At 48.0% G+C, this 12,427-nt stretch overlaps 1 protein-coding gene across 11 annotated transcripts in view; it reads right to left on the reverse strand.

Annotated features, from left to right (window-relative positions):
* ADGRB1 (adhesion G protein-coupled receptor B1) overlaps positions 1 to 12,427 on the reverse strand; it is a 293,421-nt gene that overhangs the window by 147,839 nt on the left and 133,155 nt on the right. For 10 of the 11 annotated variants that reach the window (XM_027665116.1, XM_027665120.1, XM_027665119.1 and 7 more), the window contains 3 exons: positions 11,114 to 11,221; positions 4,628 to 4,792; positions 2,335 to 2,499 (listed from right to left, as the gene is read on the reverse strand). In XM_027665116.1, the coding sequence (XP_027520917.1) occupies positions 2,335 to 2,499; positions 4,628 to 4,792; positions 11,114 to 11,221 (438 nt within the window). The remainder of the gene's footprint in view (positions 1 to 2,334; positions 2,500 to 4,627; positions 4,793 to 11,113; positions 11,222 to 12,427) is intronic. The other variant, XM_027665125.1, reaches the window with a different exon arrangement.

Here is a 12,427-nt window from a genome sequence, read left to right on the forward strand (position 1 = left end):
GTAGAATCTAAAAATGGTTTGAGTTGGAAGTGACCTTTAGAGATCATCCAATTCTAACTCCCTGCCATGGGCAGGGACACCTTCCACTAGCCCAGGTTGCTCAGAGCTCCATCCAGCCTGGTCTTGAACACTTTCAGGGATGGGTTAGCCACAGCTTCTCTGGGCAACCTGTGCCAGGGCCTCCCCACCTTCCCAGGGAAGAATTCCTTCCTAATAATGACAATGTCTGCCCCTCATTAACATTCCCCTGCGCTGGAAAACTGAGATTGTATTTATCACATTAAAAGTATCATTGACAAAAAAAGGTGCATTTATCAACAAAAACTGCATTTGCCAAAAAAAAGGTTGAATGATCCAACAGCCTCCCTGCTGATGGGGCAGTGGTGATGGGCTACCACAAGTGCCAGCATTTGGAGGTAGGAAAATAAAAGAGCTAAACCCATAATTTGGTCATTCAGTGGGGGATAGAATCATAGAACTGTAGCATATGCTAAGTTTAAAGGAATCCATCAGGATCATTGAGTCCAACTGGCCTGGCACAGGACACCCCAAGAATCCCACCATGTGCCTCAGGGTGTCGTATAAACACTTCTCGAACAGGTAATTTTATTTAATTCCTTTCTTTTTTTTTCCTTCCTTTTATATATTTCTTCATTTTGCTTATTTCTTCCTTTTATTTATTTCTTCCTTTCATTTTTTTTATTTGGCAGGTTATTTATTTAATCAGGTTGTAATTTCAGAGACGTTTTAAATAATGGAGGAACAGAGATGGCCACCAGCCTCTTGCACTTGATGGAAAGATGCCTCCTGGCTGAGATGCTGAGGGTTTTCCATCCCAGCCACAGCCATTCCCACCACAGTGTGAGTCTATCAGAAACATTCCTTGGAGTCTGGCTGTGCAGAGGCAGGCATTGTCTACCTCCTTTTCTCCCTCTTCGAAGGACTTGGGGCTCGGCCTGTGGTTTCCACTGCTCCTGAGGAACAAAGGCTCTGTTGTCCCTGCAGCAGAGCGTTTTCATCAGCCATGGTAATAAATCCTCGGAGCAGGGTGGTAATGAGCAATGTGAGTGCCTGGTGTGACAAACACCCATTGTTGTGCTTCAGTGATTCCCCCGACGCCGCTCTCATTTGGCACTGCCAGGCCCCTGATTGCCTTTGTGGCATTAATTAGAGCTGAAGCCTTTGCAGTTTGGGCTGCTTGTCTTTTCCACCGCTGTTTCATTCCACATATTTATTTGTATTTAAATTAATTATGGATCAATGTTAACTCAGGGTATGCTTTGTTGCCCAAGCGGTGCCAGCTCTGACTTCTTCAATTTGTCTTTCTTATGACAGAGTCGATTTTGTGTCTGGGATGTTCTCATTCCAAGTAGAGTCTTCTGGGCAGCGGCCAAAAAATCCAAGGATAGTTACTTGGAGCGAAAACTCGATGGGAAATGCCAGGAGGCTTCTCACTAATGTTTTCACAAAGTTCTCATCACTCCCACAGTCCCTCTCCTCCTCCAGGGACATAATAATGTCTCATAATGATTCTCATTAAACTGGAAAAATGTCAGTTGACATTACCCTGGGAGAGGGAGGGAATTTTGGGGAGGTCCCTCGTGTTCAGATGGTGTTCACCAGGACAACCAGAGTTAAATTAAGGGGTGCTCTGCTGTAAATCCTGGGCCAGTCTGGTTCAGAGGAAGGAAGCCACAGGAGCACAAATGGATTTCCAGGCAATAAAAGTAATTTCATCTTGAGGTTCTTTCTGGTGTTTCAAAGCAAAACTCAGGGAGAGGCATCTGGACTTGAAATCTAGGGGCAGGGAAAAGGTGCTTAAAAGTATTTGGCATGGAAGGTTATCAGGAGTTTTAGTCCATCTCACCACCCAAAGCAGGATCAGCTACAGAGAAAACTGCAATATATAGTGAATTAAACTTGCATATACAGTGAATTAATGCACATATATTACAAGCAAGTAGAACTATTAATTAATTCCAGCACAACAGTAAGCACAGGCAAAATAACTTTAAACCATTCAATGGAGAGAACAGGTGAGAAGCTTAAGATGGCCTTGGAAATAGATCCAACCCATGTAATGTGTCCTCTGGGAGAGATTACAGAGGGCAAAAGTGAACCCAAGACAAGTCTGAGCTGAATAACCCCAGAAAGCCCCTTTAGGCTGCTCCTTCAATGAGCCCTTTCCTGAGAGAGGATCCTCCTGGGGACAGTGTAGGCTGGGCAGTATTTCCTTGGAGTCACCTACAGAGCTGGATGGGCTGTGCAAGGGTGTTTTCAGAGCCGGGGAGACCTGCTGGAGGGGGCAGACTTTTAATCTGTCACTGTCCTTACCTGGGCAAAGCGCGATGTTGCAGAACTTGGTTTGCTTCTCGGGGCCCTCGCAGGGGTTGCCCCCGAACTGGGGGGGTTTGCAGGTTCGGGTTCGGTCCCTGTAGCCTCTCCCACACGTGGAGGAGCACAAGCTCCACGGAGACCACTCGTCCCAGGTGCCATGAACTGCGGGGGAAGCAGAAGGAATGAGTTCCCTTTCCCAAGGGAGGGCCCAAGGAAGCGAGTGAGTGCCACAGGGCACAGCATCTTCCCACCCGGAACGCGTGGGAAGGCCGAGAACAAACCAGCCCGAAACTGTGCAAGGGGAACATCGTGTAATTTTTGTGCCGTGGTTTTTATCGACACCAAGTGTCTGTTACTTTCCAGTCTTTGACATAGATCACAATGCAGTTTTAATTCACCCTGATTTTTCTTTTTTAGATTTTTGAGCTAAACCATCCTTTTTTTGAGTAAAATATGAGAGGTACGAGGAAGCAGCATCGCTACCATTTTTTCACTTCTTACCCTTATTTCTGTCCCTCAACACATTTTCGCACTGAATTGTCAGAGGCTACAACATTTTCAATCTTTCAGGAAAGCTGTAGTTGATTACTGTCATAGGTCAGTGACACCACAGGGGCAAAGCTAGGGAGACTTGGAAGAGTAAAATGGAATGGGTAACAAGCTCCAACAGTGCTCAAACCATCACTGGTAACTCCTGGAATTAAAAATCTAGCCTATATTAATCTAATCTAATTAGCCTGCTAATTTATACCAATCTAATCCTCTCCAATCTAATCTAATCTAATCTGGCCAAGATATTTATGGAATTTTAGTCACTGTAATCTTTAGAGACCAAATGTTATAAGAATGCACTGATCTTTCTGGAGAGATTTCATCCCTTCCAGCTTTACTGGAAAAGCAAATGCCAAATCAATAACGTTTCAGGAAAAGAAGAAACCCCAAAAAACAGGTACTTTTCCAGTCCTTCATCAGTTGCCAACAGTGACTGATGCCCCAGTGCCAGGAAAGGGTGTTCCAAGCTAATTGTCACCAGGTCTTGAGCATGATAAGGGATAACTAGAGAAGGAAATAGAGGAAAGAACATGGATGGTGTTTTCAACACAGGTGGTGGTTTCACCATTGTAGAATTGCTTTTGAACACTGATGTTGCTGGTCAGGAGACACGAATAACACAATTTAACAGCATAAATTTTCCAAATAATCATAGAATCATAGAATAGTAGAATGGTCTGGGTTGGAAGGGACGTTAAAAACTGTCTTGTTCCAACCCCCTGCCATGAGCAGGGACATTTTCCACTATCCCAGGTTGCTCCAAGTCCCATCCAATCTGACCTTGGACACTTCCAGGGATGGGGCAGCCACAGCTTCTCTGGGTGAGCTGTGCCAGGGCCTTCCCACCCTCCCAGGGAAGAATTTCTTCCTAATATCCAATCTAAACTTACTCTCAGTTTGAAGCCATTCCCCCTTGTCCTCTCACTACATGCTCTTGTAAAAAGTCCATCTTTCTTATAGGCTCCAGTCTCTCCAGAAAGTACTATTTCATCAAAATTGTGGGAGAAGGAGCATGAAAACAGAGGTGATGGATTTCTCAGTTCATCACCTTCCAGCATCCTGAGTGTTTCATGCTGATTTTGCACTGGTTGTTGCTGATGCCCAGTGTTGGAATCTGAGCAACTGAGTCACCTGGTGCTTCTCTTTCCCAAAACAAAACAAAAAGAGGAGGAAAGTTAAAGCACTGTGGAGGCAAGGGAAGGGTCCCACTGATATTTTGTTTGGGTGTTTTAAGATCGTCCTGAAAAGCTGATATCTAAGGTGGGAGAGGCACATCCCCTGTGGGTAATCACTCTCACAGATGAGATCTTTCCATCTCTGTTCCACATTGGAAATATCCCAAAGGACACCTGCCTTTCAGGTGTCCTATATTCCTGGATTTTAGACAGCATGGAATTTTCCATACCAGGTGCCCATCTCATGGTTCTTGGTCTAACAAGGGTCTCTGTATGAGGCTTTAAGGTACAAAGAGAAGGAAGAGGGAACAAAAAAAATCTTCCTTCAAGAGTCATAGAATGGTTTGGACTGGAAGGGACCTAAAAGATCATCTAGTCCAACGCTCTGCCATGAACAGCAGCACCTTCCACTGGATCAGGTTGCTCAAAGGCCTGTCCAACCCTGGCCAGGGACGTGGTGGCCACAACTTCCCTGTGCCAGTGTTTTCCAGAAGTATCACAGTGGAGACACCACAGGCAGCCAATCCCCCACGAATCTCCCTTCCCCTGGTGCCCACAGATACCTGGGCACACGGCAGAGTTGTTGCACTGTCTCTGCTCCCGGAGGGGGCCACTGCACTGGGTGCTGTAGGAAGACGACACGCAGAACCTGGTCCTGGTCTGCCAGCCCTCCCCGCAGGTGGTCGAGCACACGCTCCAGGGGGACCACTCCTCTGCTGCAGGGTCACCTGTTGGGGTTGGAGCAGAAGGTGAGGATCCTTGGCACCTGGATCTCCAGGGCAGAGATTCCCAAGCTGCACTTCACCGGCTGTCGGAGGTCTGCGGTGCTGAGCAACATGTCCTACAGGTGGTGTGAGAAAGGTGAGGGTTGAGAATGGGCTAAAGGGTTTTTTTGGGGGGTGCTGTGTAGAGCTATAGCACACAAACACACAAGAAATTAGGGAAGGGTGTTGTGGAAGCATCAAGGGCAGGACAAGCTCCACCACTGATAACGAGGTGGAGTAGCCACTGAGGAACCACGTGGGATGTGTAACACCTACTGAGAGCACTAATTAAGCAACAGTGATTAGTCAGATACAGTAAATGTGTCCATAAATTGATCAGTTTAAGGATGTTGTGGAAGCATCAAGGCACTGAGGAGGACAAGCTCCACCACTGATAACGAGGTGGAGTAGCCACTGCAGAACCATGTGGGATATGTAACACCCTACTGAGAGAGAGTACTAATTAAGCAATAGTGATTAGTCAGATATAGCAAATGTGCCCATAAATTGATCAGTTTTAAGGATTTAACTCCTTTCCCTGCCTTCTCACAGCCCCTGCCAAGGCAGATTGGCAGAGGAAGAGCAGACAAAGGAGAAGATGACTGTTCCTGAGAAGGGTCAGCTGGAGGAATCCCACAGAATGTTTTCAGCACCTCCTTTGCCTGTGGAGACCTGTTTTGAGCACGTGACAAAGGACAAGGCTGACTCTTCCAGGGCATCACACTGTCCCTGTCAACTGCTTACCTGTTGGGCAGCATTGGAAAGGAAACTAAAAATACCCCATTGAGCAAAAAATGAGAGTGAAAAGCAATGAAATACAGTCCCTTTGTCACTAATATCCCTGCTGGGGGTGCTTCAGCAGGCCACAACCTCCAGATAATTCACCAAAAGTGTTACATGGGCTGGGAAAGGACAGTTTTCCATTAGTTTTCATAGGCATGAGTCTACCCTTGACAAAATGCCTTTCTTCCCCACACGAAAACAAAAGCTGGCTCTGTCTCATTTAATTAAGCCATGCATTGTTTGGGTTCTCAGCTTTTTCATGGATTACTAATAATTACACATGATAAACCTGGAATGCAACATTTGGTACGTATAGCACACAGGCATATGGCACAAATAAACACCAGCACATCTCTGATGCGTCACAGAGGGGCATCCCCTCCTAGCAACAAGTTCCTCAGAGCATCAGACCACACTGTGTCACATCCCAATCAGATGCATCTGGCAGACTATGGATGATAAAAGTGTCACAGCACTGGGTGAAACAGGTAAGCAGGACTTCAGGGGTCATACAGCACAGCCTGGGCTGCACCCAGCACTTGGATGTGTTATCCCACACCACCACTCCATTCCCAGAGAAAGTTGGGCCTCAGGTTCTGTATTAAACGGACCAGCTGCAACATGGAGCATGAAAGAGGCTCTACAGTTGGAGATCTCAGCCTGAGATCTCGGTGAGAGTTATAAACCAGCTGCACGAAAAGCAGAGTCAGGACAGAGCTGTGATGGTGATTAAGGGTTGGAGACCACCAAACTGCCCAATGCTGCCTAAAGCTGTGCATGTCTGGCTTTTTCCTCGAGGTGGTGTCTTTTCTGTGTGCTATGGAATTTTATACAGGATTTCAAGTGTTTGTGTCCCTCATCGAGATACTCGTTGGGATTTTGGGTAGTTATCTACATTGTCTGGTTTGTGTCACGTTTTTCAGCACGTCTGCTTTGAATATCTCCTGTCCTTCAGGCTGTTGGGAATTAAAAATATGCCCACTAATTGCAGCCTGGGGAACTAATACCTGCCTGTTGAGGGGGGAAAGTGTAGAGGAAGACCTGACTTTACTGTAAAATGAACAGACTTTTATTCCTTCATTTATTGGCTGGAGATAGAAAGAGGAGGAGGTGAGGATGAGTCTTTCCCTACGTCATCTATGCCATTGCAATGATAATAATGAGATTTGTTGTTCATTAAGCCAAAGTTGCTCAATACTGTTCTGCTTTTAGGTTTTATTCCATTAATCTGCCCGGTTGTTTCCAGTTAGAGGGATGTTATGGACCACTGGTCTTTATCTGGGATGTGTGGGAGACAGTGTGTGTTTTGAGGCTTTGGGGCTTCAAGAAAACATCACTCCCATATCCTGTTTCTCAGGTATTAGATCTCCTGATATACAGAGATCTGCATTTCCATGGTAATTTTCCTACCTTTCCAGTAAGGAACTGAATCAGCTCTGTCAGACAGACAGTCCTGGGGTGCTCCAAGTTCATCATGAGCAAATTTCCTTTGTGGTACCATCATTTCAACACTTCCCATTCAGAGTGGCCCAGACTCCAGGAGATCCCTTCTCAGTCCACAGATCCCAACCATTCCTGCTACCCTGCCTGCTTGGATGCTGCATGGACAGACAATGTCCTTACAATTCTTGTTGAACACCCTTCCTCAGCCTTGAGCAACCTCCCCAGGACCTGCACCCAGAGCACCGAGGGCACCCAGTCCCTTAATGACAATGATCTGGGGGATTTTGGCAGGGAAACACTCCCATTTTGTGCCCCAAACTCTTTCTGGGAGGCCAGAGGTGGGACAAAGGGAGCCTGCAGAGACACAGGGGCCTCCTCTGTCAGCAGCTCATGGCTTGGAGAGCCCATCACCCCAACCATCCCACCACCTCCCCACTCACACCTGGGTGGGGTTTTGCAAACACCACATTCAGACAAGAGTTACTGTCTCAGTAGAGGAGTGAATGGCACCTTTGAACCAAATTCCACCTCTCCTGACTCTTTCTTTTCTTTATTACTTCTGGCTTTTGCCCTTTCACAGCAGAAATAACTGTGCTTAGAGGCAAATCTCCTCAATTATCATTTCTTGCATTGCACCAATCCCTGGCTTTTAAACCCATAACACAGTTTACTTTCCAAGTGCTGGTTACTCCCTGAGTTTGGTGTCATTTTGAACTAAGCAATTTATCTCAGTCTACTGGGACATTACACCCAGACTAAGTCTCAAGCCTTGCAGAAATTTAACTAATTTTCAAACCATGTGAGACCCAGTTCTGGACTCTTTCAAGCATGAGACAAGATCTCTCATTCTCCACTCAAGAGGAGCAGAATATTGCCCATCATCAAAACTGTGGACGAGAAGAATTTCTGCACTCCTGTGGGTCAGATGGCAGCAAATACAAATTCCTGGGTGAAACATATTCCAATTAATCATCCCAGAAGTGGATTTTGGCTCTGTAATGGTGTAATGGCAAGAAGTCTACCATGCTTATTAGTCTTGAAAGCCACCTAGTACAGCTCAGTGCTGTCTTATAATAGACCTGCCAGAGATTATAGAATCCTGGAATGATTTGTCTGGAAGGGACCTAAGAGATCATTTCATTCCAACCCCCAGCCATGGGTAAGGACACCTTCTGCTAGACCAGGTTGCTCCAAGCCCCTTCAAATGTCCAACCTGGCCTTGGACACTTCCAGGGATGGGGCAGCCACAGTTTCTCTAGGAAACCTGTTCCAGTGTCTCACTCCCCCTCATAGTGAAGATTTTTGCTAATATCCAATCTAAATGTATCCTCCTTCAGCTTAAAGACATTGCCCCTTGTCCTATTACTCCATGCCTTTATGCAACGTCCCTCTCCTGCTCTCCCGGAGCCCTTTAGGCACTGGAAGGGGCTCAAGGTCTCTCCAGACCCTTTTTTTCAGCAGGCTGAACAGTCACAGCTTTCTCAGCCTGGCTCCAGAGCAGAGGTGCTCCAAGCCCCTGATGCACTCAACCAAATTTGTCTCCACCCCCAGAGGAGAAGGGGCCACGCTCTGCCCTCCATCATGATGTGCCTGAGAAAGCTGCCCCTGCAGGGTTGACCTTTGCTTAGTCCTGTAATGCTCCAGACTAGGTTGAGGATGACCAGGAGCGTCCCAAAGGATTTTACAGGGGTGAATACCCCACCTGAAGTAGGGAGATGGCCCTTGTTGCTCCCACAAATCCAGCTGCAGCAGCTGGAGAGGGTCCAGCAGGTGCTGCAGAATGAGACACGCTGGATGTCACTGCACAGGGATGTACCACTGCAATCCAGGATCCTTTCCAGCTCCTAGCCAGCCCTGAGAGTAACTGAGCTCAGCTGGCTGTGTGTCCCCATCAGTGCCTGCAGCTTCTCCATGACACTCCTTCCCTGGGCACTAATGGAGCAGCACATCCCTGTCATCCCTCTGCCAGGATCACTCTTTGCCATGGCCTTGTCTGTCAATCTGACATCTCTCCCCGTGCAAGACACCTCTCTGCTCACAACCTGCTGCTGGTAAAGTCCTCCTGGAAGCAGTCTGAGCTGGGAGGGCCCGTGCCAGGGACCTGCTGGGCTGGATCTCGCTCTTGTGCTATTGCTGAGAGAGACACGTGGGCAGCAGCAGCACCACGGCTGTGCCAGAGCCTGTGGGCCAGCAGGACCTGGGTACCAGGGAGATGAAGGGCTGGCAGGAGAAAATGCTGCTCTTCAACTGGGCATTGCTGTCCCCTTGTCCCTAGTCCTTTATGGATGGCATGATTTTCGTATTTCATATTTTTCTAGGTCTTGAGCTGAAGTGATGTGGCTTATCCTGTACAAACTGGGCCCACAGCCAGGGAAAGTGTGGGCTTTGCTTTGGCATCCCCAGCTAAAGATTCCCTCTAATCCCTTGCTGGATTGTACCTTCTGACTGGTTTCTACATCTCCATTCTGATTTCCTGGAACAGCTTGGCTGTAGCTGGTGCTCCTGGGACAGTGATAGGAATGTGGGAAGCTTTGCAGCAGGACAATGCACATCTCCCAGCTCATGCTGCATTCGGGGATAGCACAGCCTAAGCCAGCCATGCTCCAGCAGTGCCCACCATGGCAGGGAGTTAACAGGGATGTCAGTGAGCCCAGATCCAGCATCCAGCTGCACAGCAGGAAGAAATGCCAAGCTATGAAGCTGATGGCAGAGCTACAGGCTGGAACAGAGCTCTAAGGAAGCACCTGAGACCAGGCAGAGTAGGAACAACAAGGGACATCACAGGACCTGCCTTGGAGTGCCCTCCCTTCCTCCAAGTGTGACTGAGAGATTAAGCTGAGATTCACCAGATTATGGTGGTGCAAACGTCCTCCCTCTCCTGCAGCCTTTTGCCAGCTGCCACAGATCCTCCAGACAGTGGAGCTGCTCCCACTGGAGGGAGCAGTTTCTGTGTAGGGTAGAAAGAAAATTCAGACCACTCCTTGCCTTGTGTTGAAAGCCACAACCCCCAAAATTGCCTGATCACACCCAGAGCCTCCACCCCACGCAGAGTCCTGACACTGTACCATGGCAAAGTCCTGCTGGGTTGGATGGAGCACAGCTGACCTACACCAGAATAAAACCCACTCTCACTTATAATGAAATCACTTCTCTGAAGCCTTTCTAGAGAACAAAATGCTTGCAAAGTCACTGGGCAATGACTGTGACCTGTGGCCAGGTTCAGCACACCTTGCTTTGTCCAAGACCCATGATGTCTCTGTCAGGGAATGAAGCCATGAAGGGAGAGCACAACACCTTTCCAGATTTAATCATAGAATCATAGAATGGTTTGGCTTGGAAGAGACCTTCAAGATCATCTCGTTCCAAGCCCCCTACCCTGGGCAGGGACACTTTCCACTGGACCAGGTTGCTCCAAGCCCCATCCAACCAGGCCTTGAACACTGCCAGGGGTGGGGCAGATTGGAGCTAGCATAAATCTAGGTCCAGTTCATTCCCATCTTCCCATACCACGCCCTCTGAGACTACTACATATTATACCCCTTCTGTTGCAGAAGGGTGGAAGGTCCTGCTGCAGAGCTTACAAGTCCTTGCACAGCACTAAAGGCCCAGTGACAGAGGAAATCAGTCCTGTCCTCTCCTACACTCAGTGTGAAGGCATGACAAGGACATCAGTGAAGAGGCTGCATTGCAGTAAGGTCAGCTTTGGCTTCATGAACCATGGCTGCTTAGATAGTTCACACAAAGCGGTGGCTCAGATGTGTGTGGCTCAGGCAGTGGGACGAGGAGCAGTGTGTGAGATGTATGGCCTTGTTGGGGTTTTGTCTAACCCTTTCTGCTTTCTCTGGCTGATGGCACCAACACAAAACCCTGCAGGGCGATGGAATGGGAACAAACTGGGTGATGAGTGTTTGTCCAGGGGAAACTCTCCCCCACAGTAACCTGGGGGGAAAAGTGATGGTTAGAGGGGTCATTGAAACAGTGGAGAGAGTCAGTGAGCCAGTTTGTGCAGGGAGCAGGCAGTGCCAGCTCCAGGGGCTGCTGGGGGAGGTCAGAGCTTACCTATTTGAGGTGCAGGGTACCCGTAGTGCTGCAGTTCGTCAGGGTCCTCTCGCTTTCTGTTATCTGTGGACCTCAGCGATTGGCTTCTGGAATTATAGCGTCCATTGGCTATGGCAAGGTAATGGGTCATGTAAATACACCTTGGTTCACTCTGCAAGATCTTTCACTACAAAGGTTACACGTATAAACAACAGCCACCTGTCACCACCACCTGCTTGCCAACCCCAACACCCCTGGCCACCAGTAATTCCCGAAATTTAGCACCAAGCCAGCCTGAGAGACTCGGGCTGGGTGGCAGCTCAATCCCTTCTTTCTCAGTGAGACTTGGGACCATGCAGAGTATGATCCCTTATGTCTGGTCTTGAATTGCAATGATTTTCTAGGGTGCCTGTACTCCTTGCTGCACTTGTGGAGGATTTATCCTCTTCAGATGTGCTGGCACTGAATCCCACCATCCCCAGTAGTGCTCTGAGGTTTATGGTGGTGACTGGCAGTACTTTGTGGTGGAAAAATTCTGTCTTGCAGTGAAGATCTACTTAGAAATGCTCTGTAGAGGGATCAGAAATGCTCTGAAGAGGGACCAGAAAATGGTGAGTGGAGCAGGCAGGTGAGGGCAGGTGAAAAGGAAAGGGATAACTCAAAAGGATGTCTCCTTGTCAGACTCTATACCCTATCACCAGCAACAAGGAGAGATGAAAGTCTGGCATCAACAAAGTCCCAACAGAGCTGTGGCTGGGAACCTTTCTGGCTCAGTGGAAGAGAGGAACTCCTGATCCTTGTGTCCTAACTGAAAATCTCCCACGGAGACCACGGTGTTGAGTTCAGAAGGTAAATAATGTATCCACTGTGAATCAAAGGCATTTGACTCCTAACCGACAGCTCTCACCCCTGTTCTTCCAAAGCCACACTCTGCCAGCTTTCCATTTTCATCCCGTGTGGATCAGCCCTGAATTTGCTACAGGGGAAACTAAAATTCCCATTCTCCACGTTATTGGGTGTGTTGCAATCCTGACACGTGCCCTCCCTAGCAAAGAGAGAAACAACAACCAGATCCCACCCACCAGTAGTGCCTGCTGTAAATCAGGAGAGCTCAGCTGACTCCACTGGAGTCACATGGAACAGCAGAGAGCAGAGCTGAGCCCCAGTGATCTGAGATCTGGCAGCCAATTTGTTTCCAAACAGCAAGTACCAGACAGAGGACCTTTTCCCCCCAAGGAGGTAAAACAATCAGACATCTTTTCAAGAAGTATGAACTGCCAAGAGATGAAATGGTGACAAATTTGACCCCGGAACCCTGAGAAAATTAATAAAGGT

Source organism: Corapipo altera, unplaced genomic scaffold (genome assembly GCF_003945725.1).
Source record: "Corapipo altera isolate COAL_440 unplaced genomic scaffold, ASM394572v1 267, whole genome shotgun sequence".
Taxonomy (NCBI): domain Eukaryota; kingdom Metazoa; phylum Chordata; class Aves; order Passeriformes; family Pipridae; genus Corapipo; species Corapipo altera.